This window comes from Acomys minous (assembly GCF_964271855.1).
Source record: "Acomys minous genome assembly, chromosome: 3".
In the NCBI taxonomy this organism is placed as follows: Eukaryota; Metazoa; Chordata; class Mammalia; order Rodentia; family Muridae; genus Acomys; species Acomys minous.
This window is the reverse complement of record NC_140485.1, coordinates 116,120,462-116,147,875: the sequence shown is the minus strand read 5'-3', so window position 1 is coordinate 116,147,875 and position 27,414 is coordinate 116,120,462. Positions and strand designations below refer to the sequence as shown.

General features: G+C 40.5%; 2 protein-coding genes across 2 annotated transcripts; both read left to right on the top strand.

The window, feature by feature from the left end:
* Positions 1 to 3,408: 3,408 nt before the first annotated feature.
* LOC311595106 (trace amine-associated receptor 7c-like) lies at positions 3,409 to 9,551 on the top strand (the record flags this gene model as incomplete). Its single annotated transcript, XM_084777476.1, has 2 exons — positions 3,409 to 3,579; positions 8,646 to 9,551. 2 exons carry the CDS (start codon positions 3,409 to 3,411, stop codon positions 9,549 to 9,551), a joined length of 1,077 nt encoding a protein of 358 aa, XP_084633602.1.
* A 3,554-nt stretch (positions 9,552 to 13,105) lies between these two features.
* LOC311595105 (trace amine-associated receptor 7b-like) lies at positions 13,106 to 14,182 on the top strand (the record flags this gene model as incomplete). The annotated part of the gene is made up of 1 exon (XM_084777475.1): positions 13,106 to 14,182. One exon carries the CDS (start codon positions 13,106 to 13,108, stop codon positions 14,180 to 14,182), a length of 1,077 nt encoding a protein of 358 aa, XP_084633601.1.
* Between the last annotated feature and the right edge of the window lie 13,232 nt (positions 14,183 to 27,414).

Genomic DNA, 27,414 nt, shown 5'->3' with positions numbered 1-27,414 from the left:
TTATAATCCCACTCAATGTCCAGAATAGAGAAAAAAAATGAAACGAGAATATTGATACTCTGAGGGCAACATCCTACTGTCTAGTTGTCGGGGGTGGGGGATGTATGGACATCTCCATGTGCTGTGCAACAAATGTAAGCTCCGGGATGTGGTATACACCTGATTCCATTGGGAGAATCCTGTCCTTCCCACCCAAAAGACATGTGGATGAGCCTTTCCAGTGGCTCTCCCAACTCCTGTTGGCAGTGTCAATGACAGAAAACTTTATGGGACTTTCATATGGTCATGTTCAGTAAAGGACTATATCTTCGAAGAAGTCATTGACAAGAGGGTTCCAGATTTAGTCTCTAACAATGACTCCTTGTTCAGTAATATGCCTTAACTCTCCCTGTGTATATTTGGAACAGGAGGAAGGCAATCTGGGAAGAAAATTTGGGTGATGGGGAGAAACCTACACTAGCCCTCTCTGACATGTGTGTGCTATTCGTGCATGTATGTCTGTGCACCACTTGCATTTTTGTGCCCATGCAGATGAGAGGAAAGCATCAGATCCCTTGAAACTGGAGTTAAAGAGAGTTTTGAACGACTCTTTGGGTGGTCAAAACTGACCCTAAGTCCTCTGCAAAGGCAACATGTGTACTTAGCCACAAAGCCATCTCTCCAACACCTAGACATTGTCTTTTGTGGGAATCTTTTACACTTATCTGAAATTTTGTATGTCCAGTGTCACAATATACAGCAATGTTGTCTTTATTTTTTGCCAACTACAATATTTTTACAGTGTTGATAATAAAATACCCACAATGTAGAATAAGATATGGAAAAAGAATAGATTATTTAAGAAATGATATTGGAGTATAGAGCTATTTAAACATTACTAAGTAGCTTACCCACACATATCCTTCACAGAGTGTACTTAGTTCATGTGGATACCAAGTATTAAAAGAAAATGTTTTTTTCTTGGACAAAATATTAACATTATAAAATATAAACATAGATTTTGGGATACTTGTCACAGGAATGGAAAGTAATAAGATGTATAAATGTTTGAAACTATAGAAATTGCACACGACCCCTGAGATATATATTGAGATAATAATGTACCCTATAAAATCCATAGGACTAAAACTAAGTAAATGTTCCCCAATCATAAACTATAAGCAAAATATCTCCAATAATAGAATGGAAAGTTTAGAATTAAACAGAGAATGGAACATTACTTCTTGTCATTATGCTAAGCGGGTGTGTGCATGTCAGAACATGTGCCTGTGGAAGCCTGAAGGGGTCACTGTGAGACTTCTTCAACTACTATCCCTTGTCCTTCAAGGCAAGGTCTCTCAGCTGAGCCTGTAGCTTGCTAATACTTCTACTTAACTGGCCCACTTGCTCTGGAATCAACTGCATCTTTATTCTGAGCACTGAAATTATGGGTGAGCAGCCAGGTACACCGGGCATTTACAAGGGTCTGAGGGTCCACACACCCATCCCCACATGTGTGGTGCCAGCACTTTATTTTTTGAGCCTCTCCCAGCCATGAATGCATGGTTTTATTTTGAGTAGAACCATAAATGTAATGCAAAGAATGTTACCCCTTTATGGTTCTGTGTGGCAAATATGAATATACCATTCTGTAGATGAAGACGATGGTGAAAATAATGCTATGTTTCCGACACTCAGTCTACAGGGAAGTTTCATAGTAGTATGAGCTGATGAAAGCAAAAATTGTGTAATTAAAAAAATTTAATGTGAAGAATTTAAAGTATAATTTTACAAGTCAATACCACTAAAAACAAAACAAAACAAAACAAAACAAAACAAAACAAAAACAGTGTTAACAATGTCCAGACTTGCAAAGGAAAAACCTTTCCCAAGCTTGGGCAGATTCTGTAGCAGTGTTGTGGGAAGGAAGGAAGCATTTCCAAGGTAAAACGGTGTATCGGTGTAACGGTCGGCTGCTTTTTATCTGATTGTTAATTATTTCGCCAGCTCAGGTATGCTTGCTCTCTTTTAGGAGCAGACACTCACAAACCCCGAAATGACATTTGTAATCCTTGCCTCCAACTTCTCCCTGATTGGCTGAATAAATGCCTGCTTGGGGGCGGGGCAAAACTGAGGTAGTGTGGTCAAAGTTCCCAGGCTTGGAGGAAGAAGGGTCAAGGAAGAGGCTGGTGGGGAGAGGTGGGGTAAGGGAAGGGCAGCCACCACCCACAGGATAGGAAAAGAAAAAGAACCGCTCCGGCCAGGAGGGGAGAATTCTGAGCATGGCCTAGAAAGGAGTGGCCTAGATAGGAAGCTCGCGCAAGTGTTTATGGGTATATTGGATGGAAAATTGATGAAAGCAAATGGTATTGATTGTGGGGCTGGGTGGTAACGGGAGCTTAGGGGTTAATATCTGCCCAACCCCAGGTAAAAATATCTAAACTCTATCAAGTGTAGGTGTTTTTTTACAGGTTTGGTAGTGGATTAGAGGATAATACGGCAGCAATACTTAGGCTTTTAATGATAAACATTATTAACTATTTTTTATTTTCTACAACAAAATGGAAGCACACACTCTGAAAACCTCTTACACGTTGGATCTTACAGTATTTTTCCAGTGATTCCGTTAAACCAAACAAGGAACACAGTGAAGGAACTCCTATATGTTGCCTCATTCCATGAAAAATTCTGGCAGTCAAGGCCTCACTATTCCAAATGAGAAATATTAAAGCCGAAGGTGGAGGACAGTAGGTGTTCACATGGCTTTGGATCTTATTTCTTTGACACAGACCAATCCTTGAAGGAAGGAAAATTTTTTCATGAAGGAATTTTGGTCACTTCCAGTGTGAGAGCTATTGGTAAATTTTCTCACTAAGGGAAAAGGTCATCTCCAATTAATGACCAAAGTTCAAATATTTGGTGAAGTCCTATTGGGACAGATACCACAACCAACCTACATTGTACAGAAAGGTCAACAGTCACTAGCAAATTAGAAGGGCAAAACTATTTAGGAAATAAACAGCATGAACGGACAAGCTCTCACTTGCCTCACCTTCCACCAGGGGAATTAAGTCCTAGGGACACCTGGATTTGTCATCATTAGGCCATTTTCCTGAGGGTTAGGAGTGCTTGGGTGTTGATGTAGGCTATCTAAATAAGGCTGGGAATGCTAATAAAAGGTGAGGTTCAAATGTGCATCGCAGAACACACTGGTGCTTTTGAGATGCGAAGAAATAGATAAGGCAGGGAAAACGTTTTAAAGAGACTTGAATAGCATTCATATACTTAGGAAGCTTTCCTGGGGATTAGAAAGGAAATCATTTCAGAAAATGAAAACCTGAATCAATGTCTCGGTATGGTGCTAAGACAAAAGGCATTAGAAATTACACATTTTGTATTTGGAATCTGAGGACATTTGGAATAGCACACATGGCAGCAGAAGATGACAGTTTTCCCTGGAGTCAAGGCAGCATCCTGAGCAGAGACCTGCTCTCTGCCACATCTGCCCAGCTGTGCTATGAGAACCTGAACACTTCCTGTGTCAGGATCCCGTACTCCACAGGCCCTTGCCTCATCCTCTATGCAGTCTTTGGCTTTGGGACTGTGCTGGCTGTGTGTGGAAACCTCCTGGTGATGACATCAATTCTTCATTTCAGGCAGCTGCACTCTCCTGCCAACTTCCTGGTGGCATCCCTGGCCTGTGCTGACTTCTTGGTGGGACTGACAGTGATGCCCTTCAGCACAGTGAGGTCTGTGGAGGGATGCTGGTACTTTGGGGAGATTTACTGTAAATTACACACTTGTTTTGATGTATCATTCTGTTATTCATCTATTTTTCACTTGAGCTTCATCTCTGTGGACAGATATATTGCAGTCAGTGACCCCTGACCTACCCCACCAGGTTCACTATATCTGTATCTGGAAAGTGCATCACCTTCTCCTGGTTCCTGTCCATTATCTATGGATTTTCTCTCCTTTACTCAGGAGCAAATGAAGCTGGGCTGGAGGATCTAGTCAGTGCCCTCACCTGTGTGGGCGGTTGTCAACTTGCTGTGAATCAAAGCTGGGTCTTCATCAATTTTTCATTATTTCTTATTCCCTCACTTGTGATGATAACTGTCTACTCTAAGATTTTCCTCATTGCTAAACAGCAGGCTCAGAAGATTGAGAAGCTGAGTGACCAGACTGCCAATGCAGCAGAGAGCTACAAGGACAGGGTGGCCAAGAGGGAGAGGAAGGCAGCCAAAACCCTGGGAATCGCAGTGGCCGCCTTCCTCCTTTCCTGGCTGCCATACTTCATTGACTCCATCATTGATGCCTTCCTAGGCTTCATCACTCCCACGTATGTGTATGAAATACTAGTTTGGATTGCATACTATAACTCAGCCATGAACCCTTTGATTTATGCATTTTTTTATCCTTGGTTTCGAAAAGTCATCAGAATGATTGTCACTGGGAAAATCTTGAGAGAGAATTCTTCCACCACCAACTTGTTTCCTGAGTAGATTCTTGGTTTAGTTGGGGAGTGAAAAGTGACTCACAGACAGACTCAGCTAGAAACTGAGTGCACAGAGTGCTCCTGTAAAATGACGAATTATATTTCTTCTGTGACTCAAAAGGGCAAATCTAGCTGACAGGCTTTTTAAAAATTAAATGTAAGGTTAAGTTCCAGTTAAATGGAGTCAGAGGACGCCAGCTCTCACCATTTTCCACTATGTTTCACCCTGGTTAGTCTAGCTTGGTTTCCCTGAACCATGCCTCGTTGTCCCTTTTCCCGTTTTTCTAAAAATTATAATTGTTGGCTCTTATTGAACCTTTTAAGTCTCAAATTTGAATATATAGTCTTTAATTCCCTTGGTATTATGTCTTTAATACAACATACATGAAACAAAGAGACCCTCATGGGCCTTCTCGTGCTCAAAGATGGGGAATACGTAGGTCCTAGCTTTGTGCATTTCAAAATGCTACTTTTGAAGTTATTAAAGTAAGCCAAGATGTTTATGAATTAAGTAATACCCAGTGTCGCAGACATGAGGACAAGTCACATTGTATTTGGTTGACAAAGTTCCAGAGACCTCTGACTGTCCAAAGTGGTCTCTAAACATCTAGAACTGCTATTGAGGCTTTGCTTGACAAAGTTCCAAAGATCTCTGGCTGATTACCACTACAGCTAAATATTATGTATGGCCCAGGTGTAATGTTGTTTACAAATGTGCTATTTCTACTAAAACTGTTTTTTTTTCTTTATTTGTCAGTCCTTAGAAAATTCATACAGGGAAATTTTTCCCATAGAGAATGTTAAAAAAAGAGGGTATCTGGCCGAAGTCTTGAGACAATCATAGTGTTTTTTGCTCTGAATGTGAGCACCCAAGGAGAAACTGCATGAAAGATAGTTAAGACCTGGACATGACAGTACCTGAATAGATACTGTTACCTGCAGAAACATTTCCTTATAATTTGCTTTGAGAGCACTAGAAGGTGGGCTTGGACCGCCAGGCTTTACAGATATTTTACAATAGAGGACCCCTTGGCAGTTAGCCTAGGTTTAGATAACACACCTGTTGGTCTGGGACTGGAAGTAGGTCAAGTTATTTTCTTTAGAGAACATTTAGGTCAAGCTATGTTGCTATGACCATCTTGTTAACACATTGGCTGTTGCTCGGGGAAATTTTTGATTAAACTTTCCCGTGTAGTGTTTAAAAGATAACAAGCAGGTTATTCTGACCATTATTTGGAAATTAATTGATTTTTGTTGTATGCTTTGTTGTAGGCTACAGAACGTTTTGTATTTCCTTGTTACTCTGTTGATTTTTGATTGCTTTAGTGTTTGTAACGATGAAAAAAATCATGATGTGAGGTGTGATGAAAAAAACTGAACTTCATTGCAATAAAATACGGGGTTTGGCCCAAGGAAGAGAGGGCAGGCAAATAACAGATATGAGCGAGTAAGCTGGAGTGAGATGGGGGACAGCAAGAGAGACAGACAGATGGGGAATGGCAAGAGAGATAGGTAGATGGGTAACAGCAAGCAAGGAAATTAGAAAGATGGGTGACAGCAAGCAAGGAGCCAGAAAGATGGACAACGGCAAGCAAGAAGATCGTTATATAGAAAGACAATGAGCAAGTAAGGGAGCAAGGAGCAAGGAGTCAGCCAGCCAGCAAGTGAGACAGAGACAGAGACAGAGACAGACTGAAAGCCAGAAGAAAAGTTCTCCTGGGCTTCAAGACCTTCACCTTATAATGCATATGCCCGAGTTTCTGGGTGTTTCTTTCTCCTCCATTCCTGAACTTCTCCTCAACAACTGGGTCATTTAGATAGTTGTTCAGCCAACAGTTGGTTTCCCTTAGCCAGCTGTTCACCATCTGATCAGTTCTCCCTACGGCGGATCCGCCTCTCTTCTCTCCTCTTCCCCGTTCCTGGAGCTGGTCTTGGGAAGCGGCAATTCACTCAGTTGCTTACAGAGGAAAAGGTAAATGTCACCACAGATAGTAACTTCGGTTCAGTGACGTGCTGTCTTCGGAGGAAGCACACAGAGGAATGATCACAGTTCTAAAGCTTTACAATTTGTAATGTGTTTAAATCAAGGATTTTAAGATGATCCTCTTAAGCCACTATGGTTTGCAAATTAGCTGATCTTTCACTTATTTTGTAAGGTTTCTAAAAGTTTGCATAGTTTTAAAAAGATGTACATAAAAGTGAAATTAATATTGTGTTCAGAAGAAGAAAACTCTAAGATAAAGGGCAAAATATGCAGTCACCCATAGTCTAAAAATCACATTTTATTAGGGCCTGCAGATGTATTTCTAATGCCTCCTCCTACAAAGATATGAATTCCTCATATAATTTATTCTGGATGAGGCCAATTGGGTATGTTTGTAACGTCTTGCTTTAATATAAACTAGAGGGCATTATATAGCAGAGGAATAATCAACCCTCACATTCTACTCTTTATTATTTTGTTTGACATATGAAATTACAAAACTCCAAACCTGAGGCTGGAGGGTTGGCTGTGCAGTTAAGAGCACTGGCTGCTCTTCCTGATGACCAGGATTCATGGCCCAGCATCCACGGCATCTCACAGCCATAGGACACTATAGTCCTGTGCATAACTCTGGCTTCCTCAGACACTTCAGTCACATGGTACACAGACATATGCAAACAAGAAACTCTTACATATAGTAGTATAATGGATGCAAACTTAATTTTCTGAGCATCTACCAGCCATGAAAGCATGATATTTTTTTTGAGTACAACCATAAATGTAAATCAAAGTGCATTGCACTCTTGTTGTTAAAGTAGGCAAATATGAACAATGCTATTTTGTATATGATGATGATAATGATTATGATGACGATGATGATATTGTAAATAGTAATGCCATGGGGACTATAGTTAATCTAAGGGAAGTTTCATGTTAGTATGTGCTAATGAAATAAAAAATTGCTTAGCATTCTTTAAATTTTCATGTAAAATATTTAAAGTATAGTTTACAAATAAATTTTTAAAAACCTAGTGCTAACTATGTACAGGCAATCAAAGGAAAAACATTTTCTGAGCTTAGACACATTCTATTACAGTATTCTGGGAGGGAAGCAGACATTTCTCAAGTAAAAAGGAAGCACGCACTAGCAGCCCACACTCTGAAGATTGCTGCCACATTGGATCTGTGCAGTGTCTTCCAGTGATTCCACCACAACAAACAGAGCGCACGGAGAAGAAACTCCTACGTGTTTTAACACCCTGCTTGTTTCATTCCATGAGCAAATTCTGGCCGTGGATGTACTCACTATTCCAAACCAAAAAGATTAGAGCTGAAAGTGGGGAAAAGTAGGTGTTGTCAGAACTCTGCATCTTATTTCTTTAACACAAACCAATGCTTGAAAACAGAAGGAACTGTAAGCAGGAATTTTGGGCCCTTTCAATGTAGAATCATTGATAAAATTTCTCACAAAGGGAAAGGCCATCTCTAGTAAAAGAACAAAACCTCAACTTGTGAGCAAAGTTCTGTTGGGACAAGTATCACATCCACCTACATTATAGGGAAAGGTCATTAGATCCATCAAATTGGAAGGTAGAATGTGGTTGTGCATTAATAACCTGCTACTGACAAACTCTCACTTACTTCACCTTACACCAGGGGAATTCAGTCCTAGCGACACAGTATTTGTCATCATTAGGCCACTTTCCTGAGGGTTAGGAGTGCCTGGGTGTTAATGTAGGTTACATAAAAAAGGCTGAGAATACTAATAAAAGGTGAGATTCAAATGTGCATCACAGAACACACTGGTGCTTTTGAGATGTGAAGAAATGAATGAAGGAGAAATATTGCTTGAATTTAAATTTAAATAGAAAAATCTTTTCTAAAAATTTAATGTAGAGTTAAACAGTATTCCTGTAATTAGGAAGGTTTCTGTGAACTAGGAAGGAAATCATTTGAGGAAACGAAAATGAATTAGTAGGGATTTTTTTTGTCAGTATTTTCTTTCTCAGGATTTTGGAATGGCACACATGGCAGCAGAAGATGACAGTTTTCCCTGGGATCAAGGCAGCATCCTGAGCAGAGACCTGCTCTCTGCCACATCTGCCCAGCTGTGCTATGAGAAGCTGAATACTTCCTGTGTCAGGGTCCCATACTCCACAGGCCCTCGCCTCATCCTCTATGCAGACTGTGCTGGCTGTGTGTGGAAACCTCCTGGTGATGACAACAATTCTTCATTTCAGGCAGCTGCACTCTCCTGCCAACTTCCTGGTGGCATCCCTGGCCTGTGCTGACTTCTTGGTGGGATTGACTGTGATGCCCTTCAGCACAGTGAGGTCTGTGGAGGGATGCTGGTATTTTAGGGAGACTTACTGTAAATTCCATTCTTCTTTTGAAGGGTCATTCTGTTATTCTTCTATCTTCCACTTGAACTTCATCTCTGTGGACAGATATATTGCAGTCAGTGACCCCCTGACGTACCCCACCAGGTTCACTGCATCTGTATCTGGAAAGTGCATCACCTTCTCCTGGCTCCTGTCCATCACTTACAGCTTTTCCCTCCTTTACTCAGGGACAAATGAAGTAGGGCTGGAGGATCTTGTCAGTGCTCTCACCTGTGTGGGGGGTTGTCAAGTCGCTGTGAATCAAAGCTGGGTCTTCATCAATTTTATATTATTTCTTATTCCCTCATTTGTGATGATAACTGTCTACTCTAAGATTTTCCTCATTGCTAAACAGCAGGCTCAGAAGATTGAGAAGCTGAGTGACCAGACTGCCAATGCAGCAGAGAGCTACAAGGACAGGGTGGCCAAGAGGGAGAGGAAGGCAGCCAAAACCCTGGGAATCGCAGTGGCTGCCTTCCTCCTTTCCTGGCTGCCATACTTCATTGACTCCATCATTGATGCCTTCCTAGGTTTCATCACGCCCAAGTATGTGTATGAAATACTAGTTTGGATTGCTTACTATAACTCAGCCATGAACCCTTTGATTTATGCATTTTTTTATCCTTGGTTTCAAAAAGCCATCAGAATGATTGTCACTGGGAAAATCTTGAGAGAGAATTCCTCCACCACCAACTTGTTTTCTGAGTAGATTCTTGGTTTAGTTGGGGATTGAAAAGAGACAGCAGAACATCATCACCGGGGGAACCTAGAGCCCAGAATGCTCCTGCAAAGTGATTAATTATGCTTCAGCTCTGACTCAAATGGATAAATCCAGATGACAGGCTTTAAAAAAAATTAAATGTAAAATTAACTTCTCATTGAAATGGAGTCAGAGGACCCCAGCTCTAACCATTTTCCACAGTGTTTTGTGTTGATTAGTCTTGCTTGGTTTCTGTGGATCCATGCCTATTTTCCCCTTTTCCTGTATTTCTAAAATTCTAATTGTTGGCTCTTGTTAATCTTTTTAAGCCTCAAATTTGAGTACATAGTCTTTTATTCCCTTTGTGATATATTTGTGATACAATGCAAATGAAAAAATGAGACCCACAGGGCCCTTCTTGCTCACAGAAATGATATATGTTGGTCTCTGTCAACTGAGGCCTAGATTTCTGCATTTAAAAAATGTGAATTTTAAGGTCAAGATGTATAAACCAAGATGTTTATACATTAACACCTACTCAGTTGCTTATAGAGGAAAAGAAATGCTTTGTCACAGATAGCAGCATCTGTTCAGTGACTTGCTGTCTAGGGAGGAAGCACACAGAGGAATGGTCTCAGTCCTAGAGCTCTACAAGCTCTACAAGTTGTAATATGTTAAGTAAGGATTTTACGTTGGTCCTTCTTTAGCATCTATGAGATGATCTTTCACTTATTTTGCAAAGTTTCTAAAGATTTACACAGATTTTCAAAGATGTGCATACTACTTTGCTCATGGCCTCTGCTTGGAGACACTCCTAGAATGAAATGATCCTGAGAACTCTTCCTGCTTGCAGGTTCCAGCTGTTGCCCTGGGTTCCGGCTGCTGCAGTTGCAGTCACCTTTGAGGAATTGCAGGTTTGCAGGGTTTACTTGGGCTGCTGGAATCTGCACCACAAAAAGTGGAATGGGTCCAAGTCTGTAAAGGTCTACTTCTCCTGTTTCCATTAACATGTTTTCTCTCGTATCTAGGGTAGGTGGGTTGAAAGGAAGGTATAAGTTTTAAAAAAAACCCAAATGAAGTAGGTTTGAAAAAGTTCAAAGCCTACAAGTAGAAAAGTAAAGAAAAAACTCTAAGTCTACCATGTATAGCAAGGTTCCTGATACATATTGAAATATTCTGGCTTGCTAATTTTTTTTCCAATTTTGATTTTGTCATGCACCATGACTATCATTAGTATACACTGTCTTTTTCTTTAGATATATTTTACACTGGTAAAGCTTTCCCTTAGCCATGATACTATTTCTGATGTTCACTTGAGATATGGAGACTTTCTCTGTAGCTCAGACTAACTGCAAACAATCCCCCCGCTTCAGCTTTCTAAACCTTGTGATTAGAGGTTTAAAGAACCACCCTTGCCTTATTTCCTATTTTAATGTGTTTGAGGAAGTATCTCTGTGTGACTGACAGGTGACTAATGGCACCTTAGACTCCTTGAAGTCCCCTGCCCATAGCTCTTCTGTTCAGACCTTAAACATCATCAGTTTGTGTTGACTTCAGCTGTTTCAGTAAGACCGGCTTCTTCTGTAGCTACAGAGCTGCAAGTGCTAAGCTTCAGAGGAGCTCATGCTTACTGGAATCCTCTGCACTCAAAGGTAACTCTGATGGTTAGTTCCATTAAGTCAAAGTAGCAGTTCCTTTTTCAGTAGCATTTTATGCTGTCTAGTCTTACATCAACTTGACACAAGCTAGAGTTATCTGAAAAGATGGAACCTCATTTGAAAAAAAAATGACTCCATAGGATCTAGCTGTATGAAAATGTTAAACCAGTGATTGATTAGGGATGGTGCAGGATGTTGTAAGTAGTGCAATCCCTGGGAATGTAGTCCTGGTTTTATAAGAAAGCAGGCTGAGCAAGCCATGTTGAGCAAGCCAGTACGCAGCTCCTTGGCTTCTGCATCAGCTCGTGCTTTAGGTTCCTGGCCTGTTTGAGTGTCTCTCCTGACTTCCAGTTACCTGGAAGTGTTCTATGAAATAAACCATTTTCTCCATAGGTTGCCTTGGACCTGGTACTTTATCACAGACGATGAGTTCCCTGTAGGTGTCGTGGGAGGAACAGAAATGAACCTTGAAGAGGTGAAAATAAAAACTTGGTTCTGATAAGCTTTGTCAAACTTGATGGATGTTTGGGGAATCTGATGCCAGTTGATTTGATTTTAAGCGTCTCTAAACACAATCAAATTTGGAAAAGGTTTCCAGGAAACAATCATTGTGATTCCAGCTGCACAATAAAGCTTAAGATGGGACTAAGTATAGTAACACCTTTGCAATGTTCATGTGACCATGAAGGTGTGTTGTGTTGGGGAAAGGCCTAGAATCTAGTGTGTTCTCTGACTAGGAAAGCATAGTGATCCACAGGCCATAAAGACCATGGGACAGTCATACGACAGGTGGGGTCCAGGAACTGAGAACTAGAGATAACAGCCCAGGTAAGGAAGAGTCTGGAATAGACATCCTGTTGTATTTGGGTGAGGTCTGCCGCTACTAATAGCAAAAAACTGACCTGGACAATAACAGCATCCTTTCATAGCTTTTAATGTGGACTGCAGGCATCTTATTTTATCTCCTGCACTGAGATGGTTCCCTGTGTGTTTATCAATCCTGGTTTCCTTAGTGCTAATCACAACAAGCTTCTTGCTTCATTCCATGACCAAATTCGGGCAGTGGATGCCCTCACTTTCCCAAATCAGAAATATTAAACCCAAACACAGAGGACAATAGGTATTGACATAGCTTTGCATATTATTTCTTTGAGAGACCAATTTTTGAGGGAAGGAAGCTTTACCAGTGTAAAATATATCTAAAGTAAAAAAAAAATGTATACTAATGATAGTCACAGTGCATGACAAAAATCAAAATTGGAAAAAATTAGCAAGCCAGAATATTTCTATATGTATCAAGGAAGGAATATTGGTAACAGGAAATGTGAGAGTCACTGGTAAATTTTCCCACTAAGGGGAAAGGTCATCTCTAATTAATTATCAAAGTTCAAATATTTGTTAAAGTTCTACTGGGGAAGATATCACATCCATCTACATTGTACAGAAAGGTTAACAGTCACTAGCAAATTAGAAGGGCAAACTGTTTAGGAAATAAACAGCATGAACGGACAAGCTCTCACTTGCCTCACCTTCCACCAGGGGAATTAAGTCCTAGGGACACCTGGATTTGTCATCATTAGGCCATTTTCCTAAAGGTTAAGAGTGGTTGGCTGTTAATGTAGGCTAGCTAAATAAGGCTGGGAATGCTAATAAAAGGTGAGGTTTACATGTGCATCGCAGAACACACTGGTGCTTTTGAGATGCGAAGAAATAGATAAAGCAGAGAAAATGTTTTAAGAGACTTGAATCGCATTCATATACTTAGGAAGCTTTCCTAGGGATTAGAAAGGAAATAATTTCAGAAAATGAAAACCTGAATTGATGTCTAGGTGTGGTGCTAAGACAAAATGCATTAGAAATTACACATTTTGTATTTGGAATCTGAGGACATTTGGAATAGCACACATGGCAGCAGATGATGACAGTTATCCCTGGGATCAAGGCAGCATCCTGAGCAGAGACCTGCTCTCTGCCACATCTGCCCAGCTGTGCTATGAGAAGCTGAATACTTCCTGTGTCAGGGTCCCATACTCCACAGGCCCTCGCCTCATCCTCTATGCAGTCTTTGGCTTTGGGACTGTGCTGGCTGTGTGTGGAAACCTCCTGGTGATGACATCAATTCTTCATTTCAGGCAGCTGCACTCTCCTGCCAACTTCCTGGTGGCATCCCTGGCCTGTGCTGACTTCTTGGTGGGACTGACAGTGATGCCCTTCAGCACAGTGAGGTCTGTGGAGGGATGCTGGTACTTTGGGGAGATTTACTGTAAATTACACAGTTGTTTTGATGTATGGTTCTGTTATTCTTCTATCTTTCACTTGAGCTTCATCTCTGTGGACAGATATATTGCAGTCAGTGACCCCCTGATCTACCCCACCAGGTTCAATCTATCTGTCTCTGGCAAGTGCATCCTGTTTTCTTGGCTCCTGCCCATCATCTACAGCTGTTCCCTCCTTTACTCAGGAGCAAGTGAAGCAGGGCTGGAGGATCTAGTCAGTGCCCTCACCTGTGTGGGCGGTTGTCAAGTCGCTGTGAATCAAACCTGGGTCTTCATCCATTTTACATTATTTTTCATTCCCTCACTTGTGATGATAACTGTCTACTCTAAGATTTTCCTCATTGCTAAACAGCAGGCTCAGAAGATTGAGAAGCTGAGTGACCAGACTGCCAATGCAGCAGAGAGCTACAAGGACAGAGTAGCCAAGAGGGAGAGGAAGGCAGCCAAAACCCTGGGAATCGCAGTGGCTGCCTTCCTCCTTTCCTGGCTCCCATACTTCATTGACACCATCATTGATGCCTTCCTAGGATTCATCACTCCCACGTATGTGTATGAAATACTAGTTTGGATTGGTTACTATAACTCAGGCATGAACCCTTTGATTTATGCATTTTTTTATCCTTGGTTTCGTAAGGCCATCAGAATGATAGTCACTGGCCAAATCCTGAGAGAGAATTCCTCCACCACTAACTTGTTTCCTGAGTAGATTCTTGGTTGAGTTGGGGAGTGAAAAGAGATTCACAAAAGAACATAATTTAATTACTGGGGTAAGTGTGTGCCCAGAATGCTCCTGTAAAGTGACGAGTTATGCTTTGCTGTGACTCAAGTGTGTAAATTCAGGTGATAGTTTTTATTTATTAAATGTAAGATTAATTTCTAGGTGTAATGGAGTCAGAGGACCCTAGCTCTAAGCACTTTCCACTGTGTTTTGTGTTGGTTAGTCTTGCTTGGTTTCCGTGGATCCATGCCTACTTGCCAGTTTTCCTGACTTTGTACAATTCTAATCGTTGGCTCTTGTAAAACATATTAAATCTCAAAAATGAATATGTATTCTTTAAATCCTTTCACGGTATGTTTCTAATACAACACAAATGAACCAGTGAGACTCAGGGGCCCTTCTTGCTCATAGAAGACAGATATATTGGTCTCTGTTATCTGAGGCCTAGATTTGTGCATTCAAAAATGTGTTGTTTAAGGTCAGGATGTATAAACCAAGATATCTATGCATTAACTAACATCTACTCAGTTGCTTACAGAGGAAAAGAAAAGCTTTGTTACAGGTAGAAGCATCTGTTCAGTGACCTGCTCTCTAGGGAGGAAGCACACAGAGGAATGGTCTCAGTCCTTTTACAAGTTATAAAATGTTTAAATCAAGGATTTTAAGTTGGTCCTTAGTTAATCACTATGATTTATACATGAGCTGATCTTTTACTCATTTTGTAATGACTTTAAAGATTTATACAGTTTTCAAAAGATGTGCATAAAAGTGAAATTAATAGTGTGTTCAAGAAGAAGAAAACATGAAGATAAAGGGAAAACTATGCTGTTGCCCAGAGTCTGAAAAACACATCTTATTCAGGTTTGCAGATGTATTTTTAATGCTTCCTCCTGTAAAGATTTGAATCCCTTGTATAATTTACTCTGGATAAAGCCAATAGGCTATGTTTGCAATGTTTTTCTTTATTATAAACTAGAGGTCAGGATATAGCATAGGAATAATCAACCCCCACATTCCACTCTTTATTAGTTTGTTTAATAAATGAAATTACAAAACTCCAAACCTTATGCTGGAGAGATGGCTGGGCAGTTAAGTGCATTGACAGATCCTCCTGATGATCAGGATTCATGGCCCAGCATCCATGGCATCTCACAGCCATAGGTCACTATAGTCCTATGTGTAACTCTGGCTTCCTCAGGCACTTCAGTCACATGGTTCACAAACATACATGCAAGGGAACCATTGTTATATATAGTACAGAAATAAAGAAAAATAATGAGACTTGTTGAATGAAGCGCCCTTTGAGGCATTTTTTTCCTCAGCCTCAGTTCTTCAGAGCTCTTGGGAAGCAGGCTGGGGAAGGCTTGTCCCAAGAACCTGGTGACACAGAGGGCTGAGATTTATCTGGGGGTGAATGTGGCCACCTGTGAGTTCTTAGGCAGAGGGCAGGCATGTTCTCCAGCTGTCCTCTGAGGAGAGGGCACTCTTTATTTCTGGGTCTTCTGGGAAGGATCCAAACCCTGAACTTGAGTAAGCGCAGGGTAGCTGAGCATATTTAGCCAAAATAAGACAGCTGAGGGACAAACAACTAGGTTTTAAAAAATATTTTATTAATTTATTAATATTAAATTTCAATTGTTATCTCATCCCTTGTATCCTTGCATTACTCCCTCCCCCAACTTTCCCCCTACTCCCCTCCCCTATGACTGTGACTGAGGGGGACCTCCTCCCCCTGTGTATGCTCATTGGGTATCAAGTCTTATGAGGGGTGGATCTGGGCCCAGGGGTCCTGCTCAAACTATGGCACCAGCCATGGACAATACGTGCAGTAAACTTCACACCCCTACCCGGATCTAGTCAATGGACAGGACATTCTCCACAGTTGAGTGGAGAGTGGGGACTGACTTTCACATGAACTCTGGTGCCCCATATTTGACCATGTCCCTTGGAAGGGGAGGCCTGATGGTGCTCAGAGGAAGGATAGCAGGTTACCAAGAAAACAACTAGGTTTTAATTCGCTATCTTCCTTGAGTTCCATCTACCAACAAGAGTTCAAAATAAACTCGTGTCTTTATAAAAGAGACAAGGACAAAGGGCTAAAGGAAAAGAAGAGACAGGAGAGCATCCCTAACTCAGGGACCCCTGGTTTTTAAAGGCCTGGTATGTAAATTGCAGGAGGTGTACCCAGGGCATCCAGGGGGAGGCGGTGGGGGCGGGACCTGCCTCTGGGATGCATTCTGGGCAGCTTTGAAATGTTTCTCTGAAAGGAGGCAGCATCTTGACACCTTTTGGCCCTAGGCCTTTGTGGTCTTCTGGCAGCAGGAGAGAGGTGCTCTCCTTCTTCTAAGCCTAGAAAGCTGGCCTACCACAAGGATGAGCCTCTGGACCTCTGCTGGCTGGCAATGGTCCACAATTCCCTCTCTCTTTTTCTTAAGGAAAAAAGAAGTGTGGCCGTTGTGGTTCCAACCCTGGGGATTGTTTGGTATCAACCAGGATCCAGCAGACAGTGACCTCGGCAATATTCTTCATCTGTTGTTTTAAAAATTGGATAAGGCAGGGAGCAAGGAGGAGCAGGGTTCCAATGCCCAGGTCATGGCCGAGGTGGTGAGGGGGCAGCATCAGGTTACAAAAGGGTCTAAATACCATGCTGTGGGGAAGTAGGAAACGTAAAATATGCCGCGCGGTCCCGCTGGAGATCTCTGAGCACCTTACACTTTGCTCTACCAGTCCAGATTCACTGACATAAAAACAGCATTCTTTCTTTAATAGCACGCAGGTTCCAGACTGCTATGCGGCGGTCATAGGTCCAGCGCTCTCCTTATGGAGGGCAATTCCTGCCAGGGACGGACGTAGTCTGGCATTGAAGTGATTCTGGACTGGCTGTGGTGGAAGCCATTGCCTGATCGAATCTTTCCTGGAAGTCATTGGCCAGATGATGACGGGTTTGGGCGAGGGCCACTCCAGCAGTCCCAGTGGCAACCAGGGAAACTGCAAAGCCCAATCCAAAGAGGAGGGGGTAAAGCTCTCTCTCCTCTGTTGGCTCCCATCCAGTTGTAAGGCATGTTCTTCAGGCTCATAGAGATAAGCCTGGGGAACATGCGTTACAGGGCTCAGAAGCCCTGAAAATAGAATTAAGGCAGGAACTGGTGGTCTCTTTACACCAAAGCATGGCAGGAGGGTTAACACCGATAGGCTCGGTGACTGTGATGCTGCTGGAGCCCGTAGGATGACGGTCTGAGGAGGTGCCCTACAAAGCAGAGGGGCGGAGGTAGGTTGAAGAAAGGGATGCCTTGTGCCTTTTTAGTGGATAGGTATCCCTGGGCTTCATAAAAGGAGGAGTTAATTGAATCAGCTGCTAATAACAACCGAGTAATAGAAATACAGAGAAAGCACAGAGACTAGTTTGGGTGAACGTTAAGGGAAGGAGCTCAGCGGCATATTGAATATACTGTGTCTGGAAAGCGTGGTCTGAAGCTCCTTCTGGGATTGACCTTCCTGCCTGAGAATGTTATCATAGCTTAGGCCTGATTGGGAGGTGGAGACAAGCTGGTGAGACACATGAAGGTCAGCTATAGGGTGTTTGGCATAGCCATCAGTGTCGGGCTAGCCCATGACACCCAGCTGCCACGGTTCATCCCAAGGGTCACCGATAGGAAGCTGGAAATGAATGTTAAGATTGGTGAACACCCTGTCATCCTGACCGGACAACTCAAACCTGCAACTCCAACATCTGCAACCTCCACATGTGGAGAATTCCTGGAGGCGGGGAAAGCAGAGGAAACTGCCGCAGGAAGTGGAGGGGATGGATCTGAGGTGTAGAGGAATTGTAACCCAGGTTTGGCATCTTTCCAGTGGGCAGTCAAGTTACGGATATCTTTACAGAAGACTTTATTGTTTCGTGGAAGGTGACATCTCTGTTTTGTTTTTCATCTTTGATCCATCAGAGAGAGCCGGGCCATCTTCTCAGTTGGAGGGCTGGTGTTGGGCATTTCTGGCAAATAGGTCTAAGCAGGTCCTGTGGAAAAACACAAGCAAAACCCCTTCCGGTTTTAAGGAGTGGGTCTGGTCCCTTCTAGATCCCATCTAAGGGATCTGGCCATCTTACTAATATTGGAGGGGCTATGTCTGGTGTACATCAACGGAGGGAGAGAAGGCGTGTGGTTAGCTCCCTACTTTAGGGGAGGGATCTTTAGTCTCCATCTTGTGCGTGAGTAGAAAAATATCTGTGCAGGACCCCAGGCAGCTGGGTGTCTATATAGGAGGTTGTTTAAGACAAGAAGGTAATGCACAGTCTGGTTGCATAAGCATCTGATTGGCACTGCATTATGTAGACTTGGAAGAAAGGCAAGACAGAGGGTCTGGCAAACCATCAAAGCATCTGTTTAGTTAAAGGGCAGCGGGATTTTTTTCCTTTGGCCTAGGTTTTTATAAAAATATAAAAATGTAAGATATCAAGAACCATCAATACTTTGTTACATCTAATTGTACGGTTCTAGTTTTATTTTAATATAAATTTGATCTATCACAAATACAAAATGGCTTTATCATTTTATCTCTCCTCTCGGTTTAGTGACCCGCCATCAATTCACTACCTTTGATAAATCCGCTAAATAGAATCCAAAGCCTATCACTTGGGTTATGAATGGACTGTTTTAGCATCACTTTTCCGTAACTAGGCTGCCTTGTCTGGCCTCAGTGGTAGAAGAAGTGCTTATGCGACTAAAGCTGTTAGTACATGCACAGACTTGGGGGGGGGCACCCCCTTTTCTGAGGAAAAGGAGAGGGGGGAAAGGAAGAAGAAGGGGGAAGGGAGGGACCTGGAGGAGAGGAGGGAGGGGTCTGTGAACAGGGTATAAAGTGAATAATTTAATAAAGTTAATAATAAAAAAGATTCCCTAAAAAATTAGTATTCAAAGGTTAGTTGTTCTAGATTGTAGAATAGAAACAATTGCATAACTTAGGGACTTTCCAGTGAGCATCTCTTCTTAATTTAAGTTTACTGTGAGATGTGGGAACTGAGCTTACAAAGGCAAACTCTAAGAACCTACCTGAAACTATAGACTTTCATGAATCATATGCTTTATGATACTGTATAGTTTTAAGTTCTGAGAAATGTAGTAATTGTAATTAAACAGACTTACCTTTGTGAAAGGTATAATAGGCTAGGTCTGTATAATGTGTTCCAATATTATTAATAAATTCTAATATTTTTAAAGTCAAATAAAAGATATTATTAAATTACTGAAACACAAAATTATTATTTTTGTAATATTTTTTATTTTTCTAAATATACATTTATATTATTATACATATATAAACTACATGGAGCAAGAAGAACCACAAAACAATCAGGAATTATATTAATGTTACATTCATAGTGTTCTGGTTATTTGTATTTGGCAACCTTTAGAGAACATTTTCCTATCTTGGTGAGTATAAAATTCTGAATGTATTCAATATCTATCATATCTCATCTCTATCAACTTAAAACATCTATCTAGAGGTAAAAACATCTTAACCCCTAAACAATTAAGCTTAATTGTGAAACTAAACTATTTGATCTTCAAGTCCATCAAAGACTTGAGAAGAAATAAAATTAATTACCTGAGTAAACAGGAAGTTCAGGTTAGCAGCTTCCAAAATGAAAAAAAAAAAAAGACAGAGACAGTTTGCTGCCTGAACGTCAGCCATAACTCTCTGTAACATTAGAACATCATCTTCAGCCTTCTGGACTAATGTATAGACAGACATATTTGTGAGGCAGGAACTATTGAGGACTTGCTTACCCTGTCTCGCCAGAGTTTGGCCATCAATTCTACCTGCATGCAAACTTGCCTATTTTTAGGCAGCATTCTGTCAGTGGTTGAAATGAGGACATTTTCCCCAGAGGCTTGTTTGTCACATTTGATGCCATTTTTATAAGGAGGTTCTTTGATGTTCATCATCTTCTTTGAGGTAGGCTTGGTGTTGTCAAGAGTTAACCTGTTGTATTGTCAAAGAATCCTTAAAAGAATAAAAACATCTTTCTGACATATTTTGTAGGACTCTGAGGTTTTTGAAGGCCTTATCTATTTTACCTTGTTCGTCTAGGGACTCATACCTATCTGTTACATCTAGGATGTATATTCTCATGATATAAAAAGACTAGTAATTGACATAACCATGATTTGATCAACTGACAATTAACTTGTCGAACTCACTTGTCCTAAACAGCCTGCAATAGTACTCTCAAGGCATTGGAGGTAAACCTTGTATTCTACTTGGGTGGTATGGGAGCAATACCTCATATTAGAGTAGAGATATATCTAATGTGTGTGAAAAATAATCTTAAATTTGAATTCCATACCAATGTATTAAAATTAAACTTATTCTGCCTCAAATACAAATTTCTATACCAATGACATAAAAATAACCTTATGAGTAACAGTTAAGGCCTTATGTTGAGGAGTCGACTCAATAATGTACTTTTTGTCCTATCATCCCTGTATATTTCTATATTCCCCCTTCTTTCTTTTCAGCCCCTATCTCCAAACCTAAGAAAAAAAGATACTGGAAAAGAGAGACATCCCTGAATCCAACCTCATTTTCTCTCTGGTTAAGACCAATAGTAACTTATAACCAACACCCAATGAAAATAAACATCTATAGCCCAAGAAAGTGACCAAAAACCTACCCAATCCCTCTGATGGGAAATGGGGCATCATTCTCTTAGGGTTTCGTTGTGATGATTTGAGACAAAAAATACTTTGTAGGGGCCCAAATAAAATTAGGGAAAGTGGTTAAACAAGCTAGGAATAGCATTTGTGGCCCAGTTTCTAAATGTTGCATAATTCCAAGCTTAATAGACGTCCTGGAAACACAAAATTTATAAAGTGTTTGCATAAACGTAATATAATTTAATTTAAAACTTCAAAGTCATTTACATCATAAAGCATTATCTTTCATGTGTATGCTATCCACTTCCAGACCAGGGAATCATATCCCTTAGTTTCAATCTCTTCAGTTCCTCTCTTTATAATCCCACTCAATGTCCAGAATTGAGTAGAATGAAACAAAAGGAATATTGTTACTATGAAAATGACATCCTCTTGCCTACAAGTCATGTGGTGAGATGTATGGACATCTCAATGTGGTGTCAAAACAAGTGTAAGCTCTGTGGTGTGGTACATATCGGATTCCACTGGGAGAATCCTGCCCTACTTGACCCCAAGGCAAGTGGGTGAGCCTTTTTAGTGGCTCTCCCTCAATTCCTGTTGGCAGTATTGATGACAGAAAACTTTGTGGGATTTCCATATGGTCATGCTGTATAAAGAACTATGCCTTTGAAGATTTTTTTGACAAGAGGGTATGAGTTTTGGCTCTAACAATGACTCCTTGTTCAGTAATATGCCTTAGTTTTCCCTGTGTGTATTTGGAGCAGAAGGAAGATAAACCTGGAAAGGACATTTGAGTGATGGGAAGAAGCCTACCCTAGCCCTCTCTGACATGTCCTTGCATGTATGTCTGTGCACCACTTGCATTTTGGTTTCCATGGAGATCAGAAGAAAGTATAAGATCCCGTGGAACTGGAGTTAGAGTTTTGAACCATCATAGGTCAGAACTGAACCTAAGTCCTCTGCAAGACCAACAAGCGTTCTTAACCACAGAGCCATCTCTCCAACACCTAGACATTGTCTTTTGTCAAGTTCTTTGACATTTTCCTGATATTTTGTATATCCCATGTCACAATCTATAGTGATGTTGTCTTTATTTTCTACAAACAACAATATTCTGCAATGTTGGAAATAAAAAACCCACAATGTGGAATAAGACATGGAAAAATAGTAGATTATTTATTAAATGATATTGGAGTATAGAGTTGTCTAAAAGTCACTAAGTTACCCATATCCCTCATAAAACTATAATTAATTCATTTGGATATCAAGTATTAAAAGAAAATGTTTTTTCTTGGACAAAATATTAATATTATAAAATATAAATACAGATTTTGGGATAATTGTCACAAGAATGGAAATTAATAAGATGTATAAAATTTTGAAATTATGGCCTATAGAAATTACACATGACTCCTGAGATATATATTAAAAGATAACAATGTGCCATATAAAATCCATTGAATTAAAACTAAATAAATGCCCCCAACCATAAACTATAAGCAAAATATGTCCAACAATAAAATGGACAGATTACAATTAAACAGAGAATGAAACATTACTTTTATTCAAGTGGATTAAAGACCTCAACATAAAACCAGAGATACTAAGTCACTTAGAAGAAAAAGTGAGGAAGAGCCTGGAACATATTGGCACAGGAGACAACTTCCTGAACAGAACACCAACAGCCCAGGCATTACTGTCAACAATTAATAAATGGGACCCCTTGAGGCTGAGAAGCTTCTGTAAGGCAGGAGACACTGTCAAGAGAACAAAGTGACAGCCTACAGACTGGGAAAAGATCTTCACCAACTCTACATCTGACAAAGGTATAATATCCAAAATATATAAAGAAGTCAAGAAATTAAACACCACCAAACCAAATAACCCAACTGAGGAATGGGGCTTGGAACTAAACAGAGAATTCTCAACAGAGGAATATCAAATGGCTGAGAAACACTTAAAGAAATGCTTAACCTCCTTAATCATCAGGGAAATGCAAATCAAAACAACTCTGAGATTCCATTTTACACCCATCAGAATGGCTAAGATCAAAAATTCAAGCGACACCACATGCTGGCGAGGATGTGGGGAGAGAGGAACACTCCTTCATTGCTGGTGGGAATGCAAACTAGTACAGCCACTTTGGAAATCTATCTGGTGCTATCTCACAAAAATGGGAATAGGGCTTCCTCAAGACCCAGCTATTCCACTCCTTGGAATATACCCAGAAGATGCTCCAGCACACAGCAAGAAAATTTGCTCAACCATGTTCATAGCAGCCTTATTCATAATAGCCAGAACATGGAAACAGCCTAAGTGTCCATCAGTAGAAGAATGGATAAAGAAACTGTGGTACATATACACTATGGAATACTACTCAGCTATTAAAAACAATTTAATAGCTGTCCCGAAATTTGTGGACAAATGGATTGAACTAGAAATGATCATAATGAGTGAGTTAACCCAGAAGCAGAAAGACTCAAATGGTATATACTCACTTATATCTGCATATTAGCCCAAGGGGCATGTCCCACGAAAGCCTTCACTTACCAGGAAACTGAGACAGAGGGGAGGACATTCTATTGGGACTCTAGATGAGAGAAGCATGGGAGAATGGCAAAGTAGAGGGATCCGGAGGGTCCTAGAAACCTACAAGTAGAACATTATGATAGGCAGATTTGGGCACAGGAGTCCCGCTCAAACTAAGGCACCAGCCAAGGACAATATAGGCGGTAAACCTTAAACCCCTACCCGGATCTAGCCAACGGACAGAACATTCTCCACAGCAGAGTGGAGAGTGGGATATTACTTTTTCACATACTCTGGTGCCTCACCTTTGACCATGTCCCCTGGAGGGGGAGACCTGGTGGCACTCAGAGGAAGGACAGCAGGTTACCAAGAAGAGACTTGATACCCTATGAGCATATAGAGGGGGAGGTAATCCCCCTCAGGAATAGTCATAGGGGAGGGGAATAAGGGGAAAATGGGAGGGAGGTCAGAATGGGAGGATACAAGGGAGGGGATAACCATTGAGATGTAACAAGAATAAATTAATAAAGAAAGAAAAAAATAAATAAAAATAAAAATAAAAAAATAATAAATAATAAATAAATAAATAAACATAAAATAAACATTACTCTAAGAAAAACATTATTTCTTATCATTATGCATAGCATGTGTATGCGTGTCAGAACATGTGTCTGTGAAAACCAGAAGGGGCCATTGTGAGGCTTCGAAAATTACTATGCTTTTTCTTTGAGGCAAGGTCTCTTAGCTGAGCCTGTAGCTTGGTAACACGTCTACTCTAGATAGCCCATTTGCTCTGGGAATTGACAGTCCTCTTCCTTGTGATCTCTGGACTTATGGGTGGGCAGCCATGTCCACCAGGCACTTACAAGGGTCTGAGGGTCCACACACCCATCTCCACACGTGCACTGCCAGCACCTTATTTTATAGCATCTATCAGCTATGAAAACATAGTTTTATTTTGAGTAGAATCATAATGTAATGCAAAGAATGTTGCCCTTTTGCTCTTCTGGTAGGCAAATATGAATACACTATTCTGTAGATGATGATGATTATGATGGTGATGTTGGGGATGATGATGAAGATGAAAGTAATGCATGATGACTGCAGTTGTCTATGGTGAAGTTTCATGTTAGTATGAGCTAATGAAAGCAAAATGTTTCAGAAATTCTTTAAATTTTAATGTGAAGAATTTAAAGTATAATTTACAAGTCAATACCAAAAAACAAAGGAAAAAAAGAACCAGTACTAGCAATGTTCAGACATTCAAAGGAAAACCCTTTTCCAAGCTTAGGCAGATTCTGTAACAGTATTCTGGGAGAGAAACAGAGCACAGGGAGAAGAAACTCCTACTTATTTTAACATCCTCCTCGCTTCATTCCATGAGCAAATCTGGTAGTGGTCCCACTCAGTCTTCCAAACCAAAAAGATTAAAGATGAAAGTAGGTAAAAGTAAATGTCAGGACTCTGCATCTTACTTCTTTTTTTATTATTTTGTTTCTTTTTTTAACATATACATTTATATTATTACACATGGGTAAAATAAACTATATATAGCAGGAAGAACCACGAGACAATCAGGAATTATATGTTACATTCATAGTGATTTGGCTATTTGTATTTGGCAAACTTGAAGTAAAAATCTTTCCTATCTTGTTAGGTCTAAAATTCTGAAAGGAGTTAATATCTATCATATTTCATCTCTATTAACTTAAAACATCGATCTTGATCTAAAAAAATCTTAACCCCTAACCTACTAAGCTTAATTGAAAGACTAAACTATCTGGTCTTCAAACCCGTCAGAGACTTGAGAAGGGATAAAGCTTAAATACTTGAGTGAACATGGAGTTCAGGTTAGCAGCTTCCAAAATGAAAAAATGACTGAGACAGTTTACTACCTGAACAGTCACCCAACACTCTCTATAATGTTGGAGCATCATCTTCAGCCTTCTGGTCCAATATATCTGACAGACATATTTGCGAGACAGGAACTATTGAGGACTTGCTTACCCTGATCTTGGCAGAGTTCGGCCGTCGACTCTACCTGCATCTAAACTTGCCCATTTTTAGGCATAATTCTGCCTGGCAGAAACAAGGGAGGGGATGGGATTAGAAGGGGATGAGGGAGGAGCTGGGATCTGGAGGTGATGAGGGAGAGGGCTTCAATCGTGATGTAAAGAATTCAAACTGCAGAACAAGCAAGTAACTAGTATTGTTAATCCCACTACAGCTCTGAGACTGGCTGAGATATGAAGGTTTATAGATAAGGTTTTGTCTTGGTCGCATATTCTCTGTGACTTTTAATTAGAGGCCATTCTTAGTATGGCATGAAGCAAGATTTGCAGATGTCTTACTTCTGCTCATACAATGAACAGAGAACCAGCCTTAATTGCTCTGTACACCCTGCACACCTCATGCCATCACAATGTTAGAACTGTATCATGCCTGTGAGAAATTATGTTTTCAGAACAAAAGAACTGGACACCGACCCTGGATCAGATCTGACAGGATTCATTCCTCTCAGTAAGCTGGATGCTGACATCCTGCATCCTCCATGTTCCAGCCCCAGGCGCTTCAGTTGCTGTTAAACATCAGAATAGGAAAGGACAGCTTTCAGGACAGTGCTGTAGAAAGCTTCTGATCCCAATTGGTCCAGCAGTTCAGACTGTCCAACACAGGACTCCTAGTAGGCCTGGAATTTCACTTCTTTTGAAAAAAATGGATTAAAAAAATGCTCCTGCTGGCTTACTTAACCATTTCTCCAATTTTTGTGGGCCCTCAAAGGAAGTATTTGCCACAAATCAGCCTGAAGAAAACTTAAGAGAATGATCTCTCATTTCCTCTAAGGTGGATTGGATAGGTTTTGGTTTACTCTTTTGGTCTATGGATGCTTATTTTCATTGGGAGTTGGTTATAAGTATTATTGGTCCTTTACAGAGAGGAAAGTAGGTTGGACTCAGGGACATATCTCTTTTCCTTTATCTTTCTTTTGTAGCTAAGGACATAGGAGCTGAAAAGAAAGAGGGGCATATAGAAATATAGGAGGAGGATAGAACAAAAGGTAAATTATTGAATCTACCCCTCATCTCAAGGCCCTAATTGTTACTCACAAATAAGGTTACTTTTAATTCATTGGTATTGAATTTTGTATATTAGTGCCAATCATAAGCTAGTCTAATTTTATCACAAGAATATATATTCTAGGTCTAATAGGTAGATATGATTCTATAGATATATGAGGATAAATAGTTAAAGAAGGTCTTCAAAAACTTCAGAGACCTACAAAATATGGCACTTAAAGATCTTTTTTATTACACTAAATATTTTTCTGACAACAAGACAAGTTAACTCCTGGCAATACCCAGCCTGCCTTAAAGAAGACGACTTGCATCTTGTTTCTTTAACACAAACCAGTGCTTGAAAACAGAAGGAAGTATATGCAGGAATTTTGACCACTTTCAATGTAGAGTCATTGATAACATCTCTCACTAAGAGGAAAGGCCATCTCTAATAAAAGAACAAAACTTCAACTTCTGAGTAAAGTTCTGTTGGACAAGTATCACATCTACCTACATTATAGGGAAAGCTCATTAGATCCATCAAATTAGAAGGGAAAATGTGGTTGTGCATTAACAACATGTCACTGACAAGCTCTTACTTACCTCACTTTACACCAGGGGAATTCAGTCTCAGGGAAACACTGTATTTGTCATCATTAGGCCACTTTCCTGAGGGTTAGGAGTGCTTGGGGCATTAATGTAGGTTAGCTAAATAAGGCTGAGAATGATAATAAAAGGTGAGATTCAAATGTGCATCACAGAATACACTGGTGCTTATGAGATGTGAAGAAATGAATGAAGAGGAAATTTTACTTGAATTTAAATTTAAGTAGAAAAATCTATTTAAAACAGAGTTAAACAGCATTCTTGTAATTAGGAAGGTTACCGTAAATTAGGAAGATCATTTTAGGATATGAAAATGCACTAGCAATGACACATTATCTTTTTTTTTTCTCCTTAGGATTTGGGAATAGCACAC